The sequence below is a fragment of the Neodiprion virginianus genome, chromosome 1 (assembly GCF_021901495.1).
Source record: "Neodiprion virginianus isolate iyNeoVirg1 chromosome 1, iyNeoVirg1.1, whole genome shotgun sequence".
Classification (NCBI taxonomy): Eukaryota; Metazoa; Arthropoda; class Insecta; order Hymenoptera; family Diprionidae; genus Neodiprion; species Neodiprion virginianus.
The window spans coordinates 25,923,335-25,943,773 of record NC_060877.1 but is presented as its reverse complement, the minus strand read 5'-3'; the positions used below and the strand labels follow the sequence as shown (position 1 = coordinate 25,943,773).

Below are 20,439 nucleotides of genomic sequence, written 5' to 3'. Positions count from 1 at the left end.
CTATTGTCGGCCCGTTCCTCAAAGAGGTGAAAATGGGAGTACGAGGGCATATCCGCGGGGTCTTTCGACTTTCACGAGTCTCGTGACAAACGAGTCTTTCATTGTTAAACTTTTCCCTGAATTGTTGAGGAAGTTAGGAAGGTTTGAATCGAATTTATACGCCACTATATTGGCAGCCCAAGGGGAATTAGCCAAATAACAAGTATTTCGAACAATTCCAGACCGTTCCTGATTAAGTTTGAAATATCGAATACGTACCATCGGGGACGGGGCAGGCAGATTTACGCCCGCCGTTTTCACTGGATTTTCATTGGGTGTGTTCGACGTGAAAGCGGTCCAAACTTTCCCGAAGGAGTTGACACTCTAACTTCGGACGTTTACAGACGAATCGGTCGTTACATATACCATCGCTTTTAGCGATATTGGCAATGTCGCAGATAATTAAATGAATACCAATTACATGCTGCGATGTGCAGAACCGTTCGGATGAATTCAGTCGAACAATGCGAAGCTTTTAAACCGAAGCCACGCATGGATTGCCGTTTTATATTTTCAGTCATTCGTGCAGATGCGTCTTTTTGCCAAATCAACTTCAAAATATAACCGATGCGACTCGCATTTCCAAATGGATCCAATCTTGAGAGTGAAATTTACCCGAGGCATTTCTACGATCGACTTCGAAAACTTTTCGTCATCAGGATCAATCGGAGTTTCGGCCTTTCGGACTGCAGATCGTGCGATTTCACGTTCCTACGTATAACCGATCAATCTAAACATCGACCGTTCGTATCCTATGCTCTGGAATGTATGTTGAAAATAGGAAGGACTTGCGCAGTAATCCGAAGTAATGATTTCAAATAGCCGTGTTATCCGCCCCTTGAAATTATATAATTTCTCTGCAGCACCGCCTTGCACCCTTCAACTTTCCATCGCCGCGCCGGTTCGCGTTCGCCGGGGAAACTTAGATTACGTTTGAACTGAATGTAGTAAATATGACCGCCGCGTCGTTGGTAATCGACGTATCCCCGTACATACCTACCCTCCGCATAGGGTCGTTGAACCCCGTACTAATTAAGAACTTGTAACTTGCGGGGAAAATGGATCGCGAGTACAGAAATTCTTTGGATTCCGGTCACGCGGCTGGGTGGGATCAGAGATTTGTTCGTTCGGTGCAGCGAAATTCGATGAAAAGTTTCCACCCTGCATGGCCTGCAAGAAGTGCTGCAGCCGGGGAACGAACTTCTCGCCGACTTGAACGCCGACTTCGGTCAAACGTGGTATATGTCTATACATATATTGCACATACGGTACGTGTGCAACCTCTATAGCCGAAGGGTAATCGACGAGAAACTGCGCGACGTGAATAACCGCTGTAAAGGTATAATGTCGCGCTTTCGCGAAGAGAGGATGGGAGAGAGAGAGAGAGAGAGAGAGGGAGAGGGAGCTCATATTACCCGAGAAGTTTCACGTAGTTGAGCCGGAAAAAAGTAACTCGGGGAAATAGTTTAGCTGTTACAAAGGAAATTTGTTGGGTATTTTCATTGCAAGCAGGAGAAAGGAGCGCGGGAACGGATGAAAGCGTAGTTTTAATCAGGTGCTATCTCAGTAACGGAGAAACTGCTTCAAGTTCAAGCTAAACGTAACGAGTATTTGCTGGTAAGTTATACAGGATACCCTTATTCAAATACTTAAAATGCCTACGCGGGTTTGGCTGAATACTGAAAATCCCCAACGATTCAACGGTCCAACGTTTTAACGACTTCGGATTCGAGTTACACTTACTTCTACTGCGGCATTTACAATTAAGCTCACTTCGTTCAGTTGGCGAATTTTTTTTGCCTCGCCGTTATTTTTACCTGTCACGTAGCAGCTGGAACTTGGAAAGGTTGTGTCCCCTGTTGTAATGGAAAAATCAATCATCCCCTTCCTCTCCCGAAGATTGTTGGTGAAAGAGGAATAGGAAGAGTTCTTACATTTTTCCACTGTATTAATTAAACTTATAATTATAAGGAGAGTACGAAAGGAGGTGCAATTTATTCGGTAGAATATTATCACCGTTTTGTCGCAGCGACATCCTGAACCGTGCGTCGAGTGAACTAATTAGCCATGGTGGAAAGTAATACGGGATATCGCAAAATATAGAGTAATTGGAAAACAATATCGGAAAAGCGGTGCGTATGTGTTTGCACGCGATATAATTATATACATATATAAAGCGGAGGGAAAGATTCTCGCAGACATTTAAATGCTAAGCTGTGGCTGTAGATTTCTCTTGGCACGCCGCCAGAACGAAGTCGTACATCACTTGAGTATAGCTATAAATCGTCATGCGCACGTGCTCCGGTTAAACCTCTAAGTTCGAAGCTCTTAAGTCGGATGCGAGTCTAAGTGAAGCATTCAGAGATAGAAAGAGAGGAAAAGAGGTAATCGATTACCCCTTAAATCATTGATATTTCGCGCCATGATTCGGTGAAATCGCTCGTCATTGATTGAGAATTAATTCAGCGAGCCAGGCTGATCTTTAGTCAAAGGATTCGAAGCGTCTCTCAATTTTCATTTCTTCGCTGCTCGTCCGTTCGAATTCTCGGAGATATTATAAAGCGATTCTCGGACTGATACTCGTTCACGGGGGAGAAAAAGAGAGAGAGAGAGAGAGAGATATTCGTCGAATTAGGGCTTAAATCCGGCGTACTTCGGTTAGGAATTTAATTAGCCTCGATGGTAATCCGCGTGTCATCCCGCAGGCGGACATCTAGGGAGTGTATGATACGTCGCATTGTCGAATGGAGGTTACCTCCATGGCACAAATTCTCCAGGGTTCGCAGAGAGATTCTACCGGGTGGGTGGGCAATGGTATATGGAAACACACATTACCGCGGCATGCCACCTCGAAACTGAGATAGGCAAACTAGTCGGCAAATGCCTATAACCAGATACTCCTCATGGTACGGCCAAACTGTAACTACAGCTGCAGTTGCATGAATGCAAATCCCTGCCCGGCTGGCTGCCTGTCCTGCTTCACCGCCATCCCGCATTTCCAAACAAACAATGCACAATGACACTGGACCCGGTTTAACCCGGTCGTGATATCGCGCAGGCACGCATTGTTCGGAAAGTTATTTCCATATCATTCGTCAATGGATAGTGCTACTTTTTATCACACCGCGACACTGTTGGACAATTATTTTTCCGCTCCGTGCGTTTCGCTTATCGATTGTACCACGTAATCACCCTTGAAGAGAGTTGTTCGTAGTTTGGAAAAGTTTGTTCTTGTCCAACTATCGTCAACCCACCGCAGGGTGCATATCGAGGGATTACTGCTGAGAATCAGAACCGCATTCTGATTGATTTCTTGTTCTAATCTATTGTCCGACCCTCAGCTGCAAACCGATAACGCTGCAATAGCGGATAGTCTCGGCAATCGAATAGACTACGGCGTGATTCACTGCTTTCTGCAGACATTATCAACTATCTCTTTCCAGATCTACGCTGTTTCCAAGTGGAAGCATGTGATAGGTATAATAGCTCGGCAGCTCATTTTATACAGACACGTCTGCCGTTTACGGTCATTTAAACGTTCTCCTTTTCTTTGCTGACTAAAATTATATGTCATGCAATGCTTTCATTCACGATCATCAGCATTTTCTTGTTTGACACTTTATTTTGCACGCCGCAGATGCGAGTGTTAGTGCTGGGCGAATTGTTTTTCAGTTCATGCCGTAACGAAGCAGCTGTTTAACTGAAAATCCCGGTTCAGCGCTAATTCTTACATTTCAGAGCAGTGGATTCGAAATGACGCAGGTCTTGGGCTCGGACGATGTCACATCACGATCGATATTTTCCCACTCTGCGTAAAAAGGTTGGAGAGTAATTACGGTTCTTTGGTACTCGGTACGGTATTGATTGGACGCTAGATTCGGAGTTTATTTACCGTTGGAAAGGATGAGCTGGATTCTTTGTGTCGAATATTTAATCCTTGACCTCACATTAGGTAGGTAGGTAGGTCATCGTCCTTTTGTACAGACGGTTGAAAGGGTTAATGCCTATCAGCGATTCTTTGACTTCGAATCAATATCGTTCTTTATACTTCAGGTAATCGACTATATTGAATAATTGAACGTCTGGTAAGTTGTTCGTATACAATCCCCTTGTCCTCCCCCCCCCCCGCAGATCGATAGACACTTTAAAATCTTGTGTAGACATAGTATACAGAATTGTAACGTGATGTTTTTGTATCAGTCGTTTCTGTGACACCAATTAAATTGTTAAATTAATGCATCGGGGAAGAGTATTCATTTTTTTCTCGCCTCACGTTTTTCTTCTTTTTTCCCTTAGGATGCTGACTGGTGATGAGTTGGTTGCCTATGATGATTAATTACTCTTGAGGGGGGATTTTGAAATCAGATTTTCATCTCATTTAAAGTTAATTTATTCATTTCTACAGCGGATAAATGTATGTATATAGGTCTTCGACAACTTTAATTCAAAGGGACACCATCGTTTCGTCCAACGAATTAAAACCGTTGAAGTCTTCTTTGTACAAGAGATTATAATGTAGGTATAAATTAATTTATACCGAAGGCAAAGCGCTCGTTTACGTGGCCCGTGCAGCTGAGTCTAAATAATAATCACTAATGAATACATCGCTATACCCAGTTGATTGCGTATTATGTTGTAAATGATTTGTTCGTTGTAAAACTTCTCGTGTTTCTATTCCCACCGATTCTCTGCTCAAGCTGTGTATATCTGTATTGGCACATTTAGGTGGCCATTATATCGCTGAACGCACGATGCTGGAAGGAAGCGAAAATCGATTCTTCCGTTTCGATGACCGTAATAGTGTTTTATAAATTGCTTCGCGAAACAGAGTAGCGAAGCTTTCGAAGTAAGCTTAAAGCGCGCGACGCTGCTTGGATGTATCTACCTACGTATAGGTATACAAGTTGAGGATAAATTGAAACACAAATTTCCTGTTTATTGAAATTTATGAGGTTTGTTTCGTGTCTATACACGCGTATTCTTCGTAGGCTGTTTACAACTTCTTTGCACTCTGAATCCGGCCGAGCGAGTGTAAGTTATTTATGCAATATCAGGTGTACGAAGTAACGCCACCCTTTTGGGAACGTTGTCTTATTGCTCATATATATTTCTCCGAATAATATATCGTTGTAGTGAAATATCTTTGCAACTAACGCTTGTATTCCCCCCTGACGTTTCACTTCCACGCTATACAGTGGTTGCAGCTTCGTCTACTTCCGCTTTAAGATCGATGAGCTACGATTAAATCCGTCAATTTTTCGCGCGAATCGCCTGCATAGGATCACAAGTGCTTTGCATTTTCATCTTTCTACACTGCTTTCACTGAAATTTTTCGAAGAGATATGAGAACCAGTCGTAAAATGTAAAGGAAGACTTGTAGGTAGAAAAAAAAAAAAAAAAAAAAAAACAGGCAGACAGACAGCTAAATTCACGAATTCTAATTAGAGGAATTTATTGCAGAAGCCCCAAGAGCCAGAGCTGAACGAAGTACTCTCGATTGCTGGGTTTCTCACGTAGTTTCTCAGCCACGGTAAAGAGGGGCGGAATTTTCTTGAGAAAAAGGACCGAGAAAGTCGATCGGATCTCGATAGAAGAAAGAAAAAGAATTGTTTCTGTGATAAATCTTTCAGGGTTGTCGGTTCGGGGTGAGCGAGCCCATCAACCCTATCAATTCTTTCGTCCGATCTCCGGCTGGTCTGTTTTGTTCGATCGTCCATCCGTCCGTTCGTCACTCATGCCTAATCCCTCGGACGCGAAACCGTCTGTCACTTAATTAGGTGAAACGGCAAAGCCGGGTCTTTTCGTCGAAAGCATTCTCGCCGTATATAAATCGTTGCCGAGCGAAACATATTCGCGCGCCCACGAGAGAAGCTTTTCGCGAAAGGCTAAGTGTATTTATACGTAAATGACGTACGTGACGTATACGTATATATACAGGAATAGCAAAAATATGGCCTCGCAATACTTGGGAAATGGTGAATAAAGTTTTTCTGTGCCTGTTTTCGATACCGAAGGAAAGCAGGAAGTGAGAGAAAATGAAAAACAGCCTTAGGTGTATGCCTAAAAAAGCTTTGCTCCTTCCATTTCAGGATTTATTTATTTTTCAAAACTCGAGAGAGTACTTGACGTTATATACATATAATGTATACGCGATAGTCACATCGGAAGTAGCGGAGCTTTCAAAATAATACCTTCCTCCCTCGTCTTCCGATGAATTCGAAACACGACATTCCTAAAATTATTCCATTTTTTTTTTATCATTGCGGCGACGAATAATTATCGAAAAAAATAGATACGTATAGAAATTGAATGCGTAGAAAACTTGATATTATATCACTATTCGAAGAGAATTTTTCCTTATGAAATTTAGTACATGTACGTTGTAACATGGACCAAGTTATTTTTACCTGGTCTGTTGTTCATTTCACGGTTGTCCGGAAAGAGTTGCGTCTTTCTGCGCCTCAACAAGAATCACATGAAATGTGACTCACGAAAACTCAGATTATACCACAGAAGCTGCGAGTGACAGCGATTGACGTGCCCTTTATTACCAAAATCACGACGTGACGTTCCGCTGGTCCGTTTGTCGACACTTAGCGTTAATCACGTGTTTACCACGCATAAAAGCGATTCGGCAAATTCGCCAATTGACGTAAATCGGATTCGTCATTTTGGCGAACGCGTTCCGCAGCACAGTTAGGGTGAAATTTCCCCCGCTATACAGGATCATTGTGAATCGCGTGACGATTCCAACCCTAAACGCAGAGAGACAAGCTCTCGTACGAAATTCGCAAAAACTTTTGAACCTGAAAAACAAAGGCAGCCTCTGTCCGTTGCCTCAGATTCTTACGAGGTTTGAAAAATTGCATCCGTTCTTTCGAGCGAACGAATATCGTCGAACTTTCCTTGACCCAGTGCAGGAAAGAAGAAAAGATTAAAATGAATACTGCATGTTTCCCTTCGGTAGCATGTTGATCCCCAGCAGCCAGAATAGCAGTGTGTTTGAATTATCATATAAAGCGAAGATTTAGGGGAACGTAGCGGTGAAAAACCGAATAAAAAAACAAAAATGTATGTTGAAAAGGATCGAGGATGCAGCAGCAGTGCGGAAAATCGTCAGCTCAACGAGAACCGCGACAGCTGTGGAATGAATCCAATCAATCAATCGTACGTCGACATACGAAATCAATCAGTAGCGAAAGAACCGTGCGGCCGAGTACACCTTTCGATAGTTGAGTCGAGTTATCACTCCTCCTATAAGCTGCCATCGTTCGGCTCAATGGTGTCACGCCCTTAGGCGTGTCTCTACGGATGAGTTCAATTAAGTATACATCCGCCTGTAAAAGAGAAGGAGTTCCATTGTTCTTACCCTATTCCGCGTCCCGCGGTATAAGTAACGAATATACTTATACGGTATATGTACGGTGTGTTAATCGTATACCTATATATATATATATACAGCGTTATCCTGTTTTCCACGCCTGCCAAAGGTTCTTACCTACCAACCACACGTCTTTTGTCTTTTAGATTACGTTCCGCACATAGGTATCTATCCGACCTTATCCCCCCCCCCATTTCTCTCGTCGCCCTTCGGCCGCTTTCTTTTTACACCCGAAAGGCCGATCCCATATTCGAGAAAGACGTAGGCACTCGTTCAACTCGTCGGCGGAGAAGCTCGAAGCATCGGCCAGCCCCAAACCCCAAACCCAACCTGAGCTACAAAGTAGACGGACACAGACACCCACACACACACACACACACACACATGCATGCGCATGTATAAAGGCATCGGTTTGCAGGTTGGGAATTTTCCGCGCAGGCATTTTTCGTAGGAAGCACCAATCAAAGTAACGACAATATACGCGCTCGCTGCCTGCTGCCTGCATGTCGTCTTATACCTACGCGATCTCGGTCAATTTTTTGACATCAAGTCGGAGGACGGAAATCAACAATTTGTAGGGTCTGTATGTTCCGGTTACTTTTTGCCATTTTTCTTTTACTTCATCTTTTTACCCCGCAGTTTTTTTTATTTTTTTGTCCCCCCATTCGAACCCGAGTACCGTTCCGCTTTACACCTCCGACCGAACAATAACCTTTTTCAACTGTAACCCCCGACAATGCCGAATTGACATCGGGCCAAAGTGCTCCCTTGAATACCCAATAATCTTCTCTATGGACCACCGACGTACGGATCTATATAACCAATTTTCACCATTGTCATACGTACATTTAAAATCCGTTCGTTTACATTCAACTTAAAAAGTTGAATTCAGTTCGGTCAAGGTGTAAATTTTTCCGTCCGACACACGTCCATTTAGGTGAAACGAAACAGTTTTCAGCAATTGAAGATATTTTTCGAAAAATCTTATTTACAATCATCGAGTCGTTTCATTACACAGTCACGGTGCATTTCGACGGAGAATTGGCGCGCAATTTTCACAAGATCCGGTATACGTGATATCGCTACTTCCGTTGTAAAATTCTCCGCGTCACAAAAGCTCTCGCGTTATAACAAGTGTGATTCCCGTGACCATGTGCGTGCAGCGTATATAATTTTCGGATTCAGACAGTTTATTTTTTTCCAAGAAAAATCGACGTTCCTCCTCCGCGCGTTTGACGTATCGGAATATTTCGTCGCTGATGGAATCCCAAGTAGCGACTACGGAGCAGCAATTTTTCACGCATCCATGTGTACGTACGACGGTGATACACCTGGTTACTTCTCGACTTTGATCACGTCTTTTCAAGAAGTAAGAAGCAGGCTAGCGGATTCCGTCGCTTCGGCAGACCGCGTTCACGGAACATCACACCGTCAGCCAACCCGACGCCAGATATCATTCGATATTCAACGTGCACGTTTTCCATCGATACTCTTTTCCGCCTATGTACGTGTAACCGTTTCCTCCTTCGCCAGAGTTCGCCTTTCATCGTTCGTACATCGCGGGCCTCAGGATTTAAACATTCATTTGACCAAATCACCGGATCGTGCAGGCGTGCACGCTTGTACGCGTAACGCTCGGAGTGCGTGAAAATTTCAAACGTCATTTACTCGAGCCAGAATATATTGCAGACTCCGGGAGTTCGATCGTTGAACATTATTTCCAATCTAGTACAGGATACAATTTTATCAAATTAGATAATTCTGAAAATTATTTCCGATATCCAGTTGTTGCAGGGTAAAAATTTTAACTTCGTATACTTAGCAGCGGTTGAAGTTACCCTTCGGTGAATCGAAAAATCGGATGATCCGATGCTGCCTTATTTTTGCGAACAAGGAATTTTCGGACACTCGGAAAAAATGTAAGATCCTTTCGTTTTGGAATCGAGCAAAAGACGTTGGACAAAGAACTAACTCTTCGAGGCGAACGTGCTGGGAATAATAATTTACTTTATCAAACAAGCAATTTTTCACTAAAATTAAATCAATTCTCATTTATTTAAATAGATACCTTGTAACATCGTATACGCATTCGTTACGTTGAGTCAAAAATACCTTTTCCAACCGCACATCTATTTGGTAAATAAACAAATCATCGCTCACTTGGAACAAATGAGTTCATCTTCGGTGTGTATTCCCGTCTTCATTTTATCTCTCTGTATCCAGAGGACGGATACCTGTTTAAAATCCACGTTATTAGGATAAGAGCTACGGGCGCTTGATGTCAATTTTATTCACTGGCGGTGAAAATAGAACAGTGAAAATACGGATAAACAATCACTCGGAGACGAACGAGACCGACGCGACGTGTTACGTAAGATCGGATGAATGGTTGAATTCAATGAAAAGAGTGAATCGAGAATGAGATTTTCTTGACTTTGTGAATGCAAAGAGTCAAAATTCAGTCGTAGAAAATGGTACCCTTTGATGTGACAGTGAATAAATATAGCCTCGAGTCACGAGTTTTCCAGAGTCTTCAATAAAAAATTTATCATGTTCCCCAAGGTTTTTACTTTCTTAATCTCCATTTTCGTTTTTTTCGTAAAAGATTCTTATCCGAGCAGTGATGATCTGTTGAATAATATTAATTACGTTACTTGCGAAATATCTGCAGGTGGAGGTGGAGTAGCTGAGGCGTTCTGCGTGTGTATGCCGAGGGTTGTGAATAATGCGTTGATAATAAAATTAGCATAAAAGTTAGGTAAGTGGCAGAAGGTATCTCTCATAACATGCAAACTCGCAGAGTTCCCTGGGTCTCTTATGGGTGTCGGATACCTGTGAGAGGCGTGCAAGCTCGGTCCTTAAAATTTAATCGTACAGGCCACCTCTTGAGCCAGGTCAGCGTATCGAACAACTGCTATGTACGGAACGGTGCTGGAATTTTCACGGAATTGAAATTAGAGGATCCTTAGTTCTCAATTCCTCCCATCAGAATCTTTGTAATACGTTTCTCGGAAGCAATTTCGTATCGAAGATTCCGAGGATTGATGAGTGAATTTCAGCTCTCATGTACACGAATCTTTGATTGTCACACGCTAGTTTATTCGACATCCGTAAGTTACGGGGGTCAAAGTCTGAGGCTTCATCCAATCTAATTACGAATTCCTCGAGGATTCCTATGCTACGGCGACGCTCACGGTCGTGAAGGGACGTCTCTACCGCTCCAATATAGGAATCAAATTAATCAAACCGCGTCACCGAAACCACCGAATGCGTTTGAGCATCGTAAACCTGAAGCTGGGAAAAAATTCGTTGCATCCGCGAAATATTCTGAAAAAATCAGACTTCGATTTGGCGAATAACAGAACGCGGTTTACTTTTCGACAATGTTTTTGCGCACCCTGCCGTAATCGGAAACTCTTGTCAACGGTTGGGACTTTTTATCGAAACTCAGAAATAGGACGAAGTTTGTCTCACGGTTGTGATCAGGCAAATATTTCCAGCCGGAAGTTCGGCAAGAACCGAAGAAAGGCAACCGGCAATTTTCGAACGTTAAGAAATCCGGGAACCGAACGTCCCTGCAGCCGGAATGGTCGCATGGAAATTACGCTTTAGTTATTCAGCTGGTCGCGGAGTCGACGGTTGGTTCGGGAAACCACACGATTACAGCTGCGAACTGGAGTAAACGAATTACGTCGAGGGTTACCGCCGCCAGCTCAAGATTCCCTCGAGGGTGTCGCGCAGTCGTCGTTTGGCTTTCGGCTTTCGGCATCGGCTGCAAGTAGGGGCGGAGATATTTTGACGATGCGTTAACGCGCGCCTCCATTTTCACGTCCCTAAGGGAAACCACGTCGTCAAGCAGCGAGTCCCCGGAAATGATTATTATGTGAAGATTTAGTGACCCATGAATTTTCTCAAATATGTGGAAGGCTTCGTCGGAGAGGGTCAGAGAATTTGACCATGCATGGTTTGCATATTTTTATTTTAATTTTGCATGCAAACCATGCACGGTCAAATTCCACGTATTCAAGGAAATAATTATTGTAGAAACGAATTTGGAACCGAATATTTAAATAATTTTAAATTCGACGCTTGTCCAAAAATTCAATCTCCGCGAAAATCACATACGAAGGTTTGCGCAATTTTTTAATATTACACAAAGTTTTTCACCCGCCGATTGATCAACCGGCTAGTGTTGAAAGAGCAGCGAGGATAGAGTCGCCCACTAAGTACCCTAACATGACCTTCGTCGTCTGAAAGCTAAAACGGATTTCCACCATTGTCTGAGTTATGCAATTTCGCGATTAGCATCGGGGTAAATTCCGAAAAGCTAGTTTCAAATTGTTGTCTACGCATTCTGTGCAAAGATCCATGATTGTAACACGGGTCGAGTTAAGTCCGAACGTTATTCGCTCGGGAATATCGAACCGGATTATATTCTCTGCATATTTACAACTGCAGAATTTCATCCGCAACCGTATTGTTGCGGTCGAGATGCTTGAATCGCCTCTCGAAGGGATCCGGTATCAAATTTCAGACAAACTCACAGTCGGAGAATGTGAAATCGACAGTCGTGATTGTTAAAGTAAGGAACCTCGACGAAAAATTGAACAAAATGTTTCAACATTGTCTAGAAATTAGCCATCGGCCAGACTTCGAAGGCTCCTCCTCTCTTTCCCTCTTTTTCTCTCTCTCTCTCTCTCTCTCTCTCTCTTTCACTCTCTCTCTCTCTCTCGGCTTCGTCGACGGCGAAGCGCAAGGAGCAGTTCCTGGCCCGCCCGGCGAACGTCAACGAGGTCGGTTTATCTCGTCGCTGCCAGAGTCAGCTCGTTTATGCCACTGGCTTTTACCCATAACTTTGGTGTGTACGGTAAAACCTCACCTATCCTACCGACCGGCGACCTCGGCTCTTTGCAGTAAATAGGGAAACCCGCTCCTTGTCTAGTATTGTACGTAGTTGAGCACAGCCGGGTGCGCATCCGGACGGCGTTACGAGCTCAGGAATCCACGGAGCTCGAGTAAGCCAGGTTTTACTGTACGGCATTCTTAGCTGCCGCGTAGCTGGAACCCTGTTCCGTTGGTGTTCAATTTTCCTCACAATTCTCTGCAATCTGCTCAACGCTATGGGTTTTACAAAAATTTGCAAACCCTCGGCTGGCTCGAGTGTCGATTACAGATTTTCAGGGACTCGGAGATGCGTTAAGTTTCTAAATATCGATCAATGTCTAACCGTTGTATCTGTAATATTGACATACGCAAATTTTATTTACTTTCTATTCGAAATAGTTGAACGTTTATGCTGGTTCATCGATTGTCTTCACGATACAAATTGCTAGATTGCATTTCAAACGGATCGTTGAATCGGAAGTAGCTGGTATACACTCTGCAAACATACGTAAAGACACCTTCGAAATTCATTTTTATACAGTTTGCCGAAATCACATAATCATTTCGCACATGTTTCAAATCGCGTACAAAAAATCGTTCACCAAGAATCGTGGCAAACATCTTCGATACACGTTTGTGAAACGTTTGGATCGTTAAATTTTTGCCGACGTTTGATTGACTCGAAAGTGCTGGGAAAGAAAACGGAAAAAAAGAGGAAACGGATCCGATACTAATGCTACTAAAAAAAAGTTTATCGCGAACTACACCTCGCATTTACAGCGTTTCAGCAAGATCCATTTGCCGTATAAAAATTATAGCCATTTCTCGGGAAATGATGGGCACCTCTATAAATATCGTTCTCAAGTATCGAACAGGATGTATACGCGATACGTGTATTATCCCTTTTTTTTTTCTTCTTTCTTATTTTTTATATTGTGTATCCAGGAACGGCAGGATACGCGATCCCTTGGAAACCTGGATCACATTACTGGCACCTGCATATTTACTATTGCGGAAGTAACGTAGGAATAGTAATATTGACTTTTAAAAAAGAAAAAGAAAAAGAACGACAACGGTTTATGTGCGCCTGGTACGTATATCATAGTAGTCGTAAGCCAACGTGACTCCCATTTTTCGTATAGTATAGTTTAAGAAAATAGCTATGCGTTTATATCGAACATGCCGGATTTCATTTTACTCCTTCTAAAGTACTATACTGATATTCGTTACTTGAATCCATTAGCAAATTTAATATAAGGATTTTTGAATACTGTAATTCTTTCAATGTAAGAGGTTAATATTCTTACGTGTCATTTCAAAAAAGATGATTGCCCAACTCCGCATTTTTGCAATCACTATGCGACTTCTTTTAACTCTATCTCGATTATCCCAAAATTGGTACATATTATTATAATCACTATTAATTATGGACAGGCAATAAAGAGAACATTGATAACAGAAGTCTCTCCGTGTGGTGAGGCCAGTTTGAAAAGTTCGATTTCTCTCGTTTATTGCGTGAACTCGAAAACTGGGTGCAGACCGACCGTGCCAAACTGCACCCTATGCAAGAGCCTTTATGAGCGACGATATAAATATTTTACATGAATTATTTTACGAACTTAGCAAATGACTTTGACAATCCTCACGCGTGGATCATCACTGGGATGGAAAACGTCATTGCAGGCTCCCAACTCAAAATCTCCGCTCGGTTCGCTCTGAGAAATTGCTCCGTTTTAATGTGTAGTACCTTACAGCGTGCGCGAAGTGGCCGAAAGTATTCTAGATTATTTGAATTGTCCGCTGTTGCATAGTCGTAGGTATGTATATCGTTACATCTATCGCAGCATGTTCACAATGTGTTTTCCGTCTGTAAAATCCTCCAGAGATTTTCTAGCCGAATCCGTAATATTATGAAAAATTCATAACGACCTCTTTTGTGGTCGAAAACGTTAAAGCGCTCGCTTTGTATGCACTTACGAAGAACTCGAAAGCTTTCAAACCTACGTGGAAAATTTTCAAAACATCCAAGCGATCCTTATTATAAGGTATAAACTCTTTTGAGTTTTTGGTTCTATGAACGAGTAATAAAGCCTAGAAAAGTTCCCTCAAGTCATCCTTTAGTTTTGTCTCACCTATTCGGTATTAATAATAATATTATTCAGTTAACCGTCCGTCTGTCGACCTTCGATGTACTCGAACAGTCAGAGCTTGCCCAGACAGGCTGAGAAGAAGTCGATTTCGCGCGGAGAGATTTGACAAAGCCTTCTGGTTCTCTGTGAAGGGATCATCTCCTCTACACACAGGGCTTAGGTAGGTTGGAGTAATATCGTGAGGAAAGACCACGGGGAGCTAGCCGCAAGGTATCCGCAAAGTCTGACACATGCGGAAACATTGAGTCAAGCTCCCGTGGAACGATTTTGCGTGAGAAGCGAGAGTTCCGATGATTATATATTCTGGTCCTTGTGTGCATCTCGCTCGGGGATCTTGGTGGATGATCCCAGAACAGAACCAGTGACGGAAACATTGTATAATCGTGAACCGAATGGGTAGAACACCGCATCTGCTTCACCTCGAGCAGTTACAGTCGTACAATTGCGGGGAGAGATTTTATCCGGAGAACGATCATCGGGCGCAGACAGGAAAAAAAGCGATTTCTGTAAGCAGTTCTTATGATAAAAGTCTTGATGCAGCGGTTAAGCGTCGTTTTACAAGCCGCCCTCCGCAATATACGCGATGCTCGGTTGAGGGTCGTATAATGGAAAACGCGTATAAACGGGGACGCGTAAACGCGCTTGTTCGCAATACCTCGTAACGTGCATCGCAGCTACTGTCATTTCGTGCGAACCTCTTGAATTGCAGATGCCTCGCGCCTCGTTGCATATTGCGATATCGACGTAGCTGCAGCGACGTCATTCTTTTCAGAAAAGCAGGGACCGGCGCTGTAAATTTAATGATATTGCAAAGTGCGGTACCTTTGGAATATTATCACCAAACCGAAAGTCGTATATTTCACAGCTACGTGAGTTCTACTTGGAAAAAGAAAAACAAAAAGTACTCCTCGACGATTTCTTCTTCTTCTTTTTTTTTTTTTATTATCAATTTACGGGAAATCTTCATCCCTTCGGTTCACCGATAAAAATATTCTGCACAATGAACATAAACTCATGTATATACTCGCGTGTGAGTACAGGTATGGTGAAGTTATCGCAAATGCGAGCTTTTTGTCTACTTCTTATTCAACATTCGTGTAATTTTTCTTGCCCCGCAGGCGCACCGGAAGGTGCAGGTACATAAATCCCGATACTGTTCAAGCTCGGACCAGCAGCCACATGGCGCTTCGCCACTCGCTCCTATCAGCCACGTCGATTCACGCGGTGTCGAATGTCGTAAAAAAAAACTCATGAATCGCGAAGTGCATTTTCCTCTTCCTTCAGATTCCCGGAGACTTGCGGGTTATCGCACTCACCTCGGATGATTTCTTTCTGTTCCAGGTAGTCAGAGCGGCGAGTCCTGTTCTTCTCCGCGTCATCGCCTTGGGTGCCTTTTTTATTTATTGCACGGTAAGTTGGCGATATTTCGCTATGCTCGGGTAAACTCTCCGAACCCTTGATGTAAGTCAGCGTGTCGCGGTGTCTCTGGGGAGGAAAAAGGCGGGAAAAGAATCCTTGCACCCTTCTTACCGTCCAAGTTTCAAACCTTTAACTTATTTAATCGGGGGTTTTTTAACCACCCCTTGTGATCCAAGCGACACTCGATGCTCTCGCTTCGAGAAAACTCCGGGTCCTTCTTTTTCACCATGACTAAACTCAGTTGTTTCGTTTCACCGTTCATATAATAACGGTTCGTGAATTTTTCTAAGCCATTTTCAAACGGAATGGGAATAGTGGAAAAAAATCTGCTGGGTTTTAGGATCGAACAGCTTTCATAGGCTCGATATTGGGCCATTCTTTAGCAGGCTAGAAGCTTGCAACTAGTCAAGATCTGCGTGACTATAAGCGTTGAAAGACTCCGGTTATCCCCTGTTGCAGACTATCGTGATGTATCCGAGGCCTAACGTCGTGACTTGTACGGTCAGGGTCTGGCTGCGCGAGATTGGATTTTCCCTGACTTACGGCGCTCTGATGCTCAAGACCTGGAGGTGAGTGAGTTTTATATGCATGTAACGATTTGGAGATAATCGTCGAACGCAATTGTATATTTCACTCTAACGGATTGTCCCGATTCGAGTCGGAGATAATGCTGACGAAGAATACTCCGTTGGAGATTTTCACGACTTATCGAAACCGGAATAAATGACCAATTTTTTTCATCTCTGAAAAGTAAAAAAATAAATTTATAAGCGTCTTGCGTTACAAAAGTTCAGAGAATTCTTATTGTATCAATATTAATCTTTCGGTTCGGTTGTATGTAATCTCGGGAGTTCTTGCAGAACTTGTGTGAGTAAGGATAAAAATGTGGGATTCCCAACGGAGTTGAAAGGACTTGGTTTATTATTTAAGGAAAGAAGAGTGAGACCTGAGAGGTTTTACCCTTCGTGGAAACGGTGCTTTGGATAAATTGAGAATCAGCTTTAATTGACGTTACGTTTGAAAAAACATATCAGCGAGTCTGTCGATCCTTGGAAGGCGCGATTATACTATTGGAGAATATTGTTTCGTAAAAGAATTCCTCCAATTGTTGTGAAAGCCAATTTTAAGTAAATTGATTTTTCACCCCTGCAGCGTCAATATGTTTTAACGAAGGGCAATTTATTCGGTACTGTTTGTTCGACGTTATCAGTCGCGAAGGGTGTTCTTTCCCTGTAAGAGATTGATTGGACGGAATACCGCTACCAAAATAAAGGGAAAGTTGATGTAACATCCGAAGATCTCGAACTCGCTGAAAGAATTACGTAGGAATAAATTTTCGTTTTTAAATTATGTATGAATCGGTACTCGTACCTAACTAAACGAGGCTTGGAGTCCTCGAATGCGCTATTCAAGCTTTTTCCAAGTATCTGGCGAATTTCAAGACACCGCATATTCCCTTAGGTCCCAGGATAAAAGCATTCAGTCTGTACCTTTGTACACTGCATCAAAGTGAAGCGCACGAGGATTAGAATTGTTTTGGATCTTCCAGGACCAAGGGAAACAGCTCAAAGGAAAGCGCAGTTTGATACGTTAAAAGCCCACTTCTAGAGATGGCGACAAAGGCAATTGCCTCTAACTTGTCGGATTTTCAAAGAAACGTATATTCGAGAAACGCTGCATGCACAGAATCATTTAAGTGAAATTATCACAAACTGACGGTTTGAACAAGCCTTCAACGAGATTTCGTAAAATCGTTAAATTCAAACCAAGCTCACCCATGACGAAGACAGACTCTCGTTGCTTATTAGCACACCGTTCTGTAAATCGGCTAATTAATTCCAGGCCATAGTCGTGGTCAACCGTCAAATTTTGAGTCGAGTGCACGTTAGGAGAAGAGGTACCTAAAATTGCGCCTGAAATATTGAGTGGGAATCAGTCCTACCGTAGAATAATCTGTAACATGTAAATGGCTTTTCCGAAAGTTGACGGACCCGAAACCCGCCCCGAAGCTTCCCGGCTTTTGCCGCAGACACTTCTGACGTCCTCGGAGCTTTTAGGGTCTGGGACGAAGCTGCCGGATAAAATGGCGAGTAGGAACGCTCTCTCGGTGACATCGACCTCGGGTCGTTGTCTGTTGTATAGGGAATCCTAGCATGTGGCAGCGGCGGGTAGATAATATCGTTATTGTAATGGAAGGACAATTCAGCTGCTTGTACACGCTTTTTCACGATTACGGTTACCGTTATACCGAACTTACCAACCCGGGTTGTAAGGAAGTTTTCCTCTCTACTTCTCCGTCGGATCGAAGCATGCGCGGAATATTTATGAAGCGTTATCGATATCGGGCAGTAAAATAAGCATTTCGTTTTTTCGTACTTTTCAAATGCACCAACCGGAACGTGACTATTATCGACAGAGTTTTCCAGTGCGTGTAGAAATCCCAACGGTCTTTAAAATTTTTCGGTTCACCCTCGGTTCACTCGCTCGTTTACCCCATCCCATTTAAATTACAAATTTTTCCACCGTTTTTCACCGTCCAATTTTCTCCAAATATCTAGGGAATATCACCCGTCGAATTATTCCTACGCTTAGCACGTTATGCGCGATAGTCGGGGGAATTCGCATTGCTACATGTCTGTCCAACTCCGTCACACTGTGGGTATAAAATGTACAAAGTGTAAAACAAATATAGAATATATACATATGCATATATTTGTCCGTTTTTGTACAGAAGCTATCGATAAATTCTAACAATTGACTCGTATTTTTCTTTTTTCTTAAGGATTCGTGCGGTGTGTAAGGAACGCATATTCTGTACTACATAGGTAATGTAGGGAAACGTGCGAAATTCATTCCTTCAGCTGGAAATAAGCCAGATTATTATTCCGTTCGCTAAAACGTTTTCACGATTGAGAACGTTTGTTTTTGCAAATTACGTAGGCGATTTTAATTCCTACCGCAGTTACACAGCAACGGCGGGTAGATCGGCCAAATGTTCCATAATAACGTGAGAGTTTTCCGTTACGATGCATCGGGTAACAGCGAACTCGAAACTGAATTCAAAGCGCCGAATCTTACCGGGGTTTGACAATAAGTGAAGCAATATTTCTAATGGATCGTAACAGCGGGTGCCAAGTTGGTAACGGCGAAGCGCACTTAGCTCTGATATACGGGCCACGAAGTTTAATCGAAGTATTTTCAATCGATGAGTACGTCCGCGGTATTTTCAAGACCCGGGAAAGTTTACCGCCGATGCATAATTTGTACACCGGAATTCCGTATTCTCATGAAATATTGATGTAATCAATATTTTCTACCAATATCTTCCAATCGTTGAAACGCCTACTGGATTAATATATTTTGGATAAACACGCGTACGACGCAATTTCGTTATTCACGACATACTTTGGTTAACAAGTCAATTCGGCGGTGGCTTTATCTTGAGCGATGTTGATCGAGTCAGCGGCATAAATTTACCATCAATAATTCACTGTGCCATATAATTAACTTGAGATGTTATTACATAGGTACACATCGTGCGTAGAGAAAATAAAATAACTTACAACGAGTTGAATGTACTCTGCGAAATACCTCCGCTGGATAACTCGCGATTTTTGCTCAGCTATCCAGAGAACATGATCAATTCCTTTACGCGCGATTGTAACAATTTTCTTTCATGTGCAATCCGTTGGAACGCAGCATCAAACTGCGCGCTGTGCCGGCTCGATCCAATTACCATGGATGTATATTTCACTCTATTCATACTTTTCGAAATCTCGCTCGAGTCGAGTAATCGGTATCATAACGAAGGAAAGCTTCCTTAGCGTTGACTGTGTGGGCTGGTCGGATTGGCGCGCGAGGTGGCTTACACAGGCGCAACACACGTGCAATTAATCACCTCTTCCGATACAATTTGCTCCGAACACAAGACCTGTACGCTCTTGGAATAATACCGAGGACTCAGACGTCTCGTAATTCCGGATGCAGGAGAAAGGGTCAAATCATCTCTTCCTTGCACATAATTCCCGATCAATTTCGACGGAAAATTAGAATTACGCTTTATCTCCGTTCCGCACGACGCAACATGGTGCGGAACGGTTTGGTACATCGCGGCTGGAAAGTCAACGGACAAATTGCCATCACCTCGACGATATTCTTTCGCGACATCGATCAGCGAGCGGTGAAAAAGATTCGAAACTGCAACCTTGTTACAGTCAGCTACGCTTTGCCGGAAGACATTCAAAGCGATTTCTTTCTCCATTCCCAGGGAATTCTGCCAGGTATCCCAGTAAAGTTCGCTAAGTGGAACTAATTCCCTACATGAAAAACCTATTATCCGACCTTCTGCTCACTTTCGGTATACATATAATCAGATGAGTGAAATCAGCGACCAATCGTCTGAATATCTGAGTTTATTATTTTATGTTTTGTTTTTTTGTTTTTTTTTTTTTTATTGTTGTTGTTGCATTTTGCTCATTATTATACGTGCGTTATTTTTTTTAGTAGCTCCATAAATTTTTTAAAAGAATATTTTCGAACCACTCGTATATGTATAATCTGAAGGAT

The 20,439-nt window shown here is 42.8% G+C and overlaps 1 protein-coding gene across 2 annotated transcripts in view; it reads left to right on the top strand.

Moving 5' to 3' along the window:
* Nucleotides 1-20,439, top strand: part of LOC124305241 (probable G-protein coupled receptor CG31760) — a 141,434-nt gene that overhangs the window by 99,867 nt on the left and 21,128 nt on the right. For both annotated transcript variants that reach the window (XM_046764423.1, XM_046764433.1), the window contains exons 7-8: nt 15,796-15,864; nt 16,333-16,442. In XM_046764423.1, coding sequence (XP_046620379.1) covers nt 15,796-15,864; nt 16,333-16,442 — 179 coding nt within the window. The remainder of the gene's footprint in view (nt 1-15,795; nt 15,865-16,332; nt 16,443-20,439) is intronic.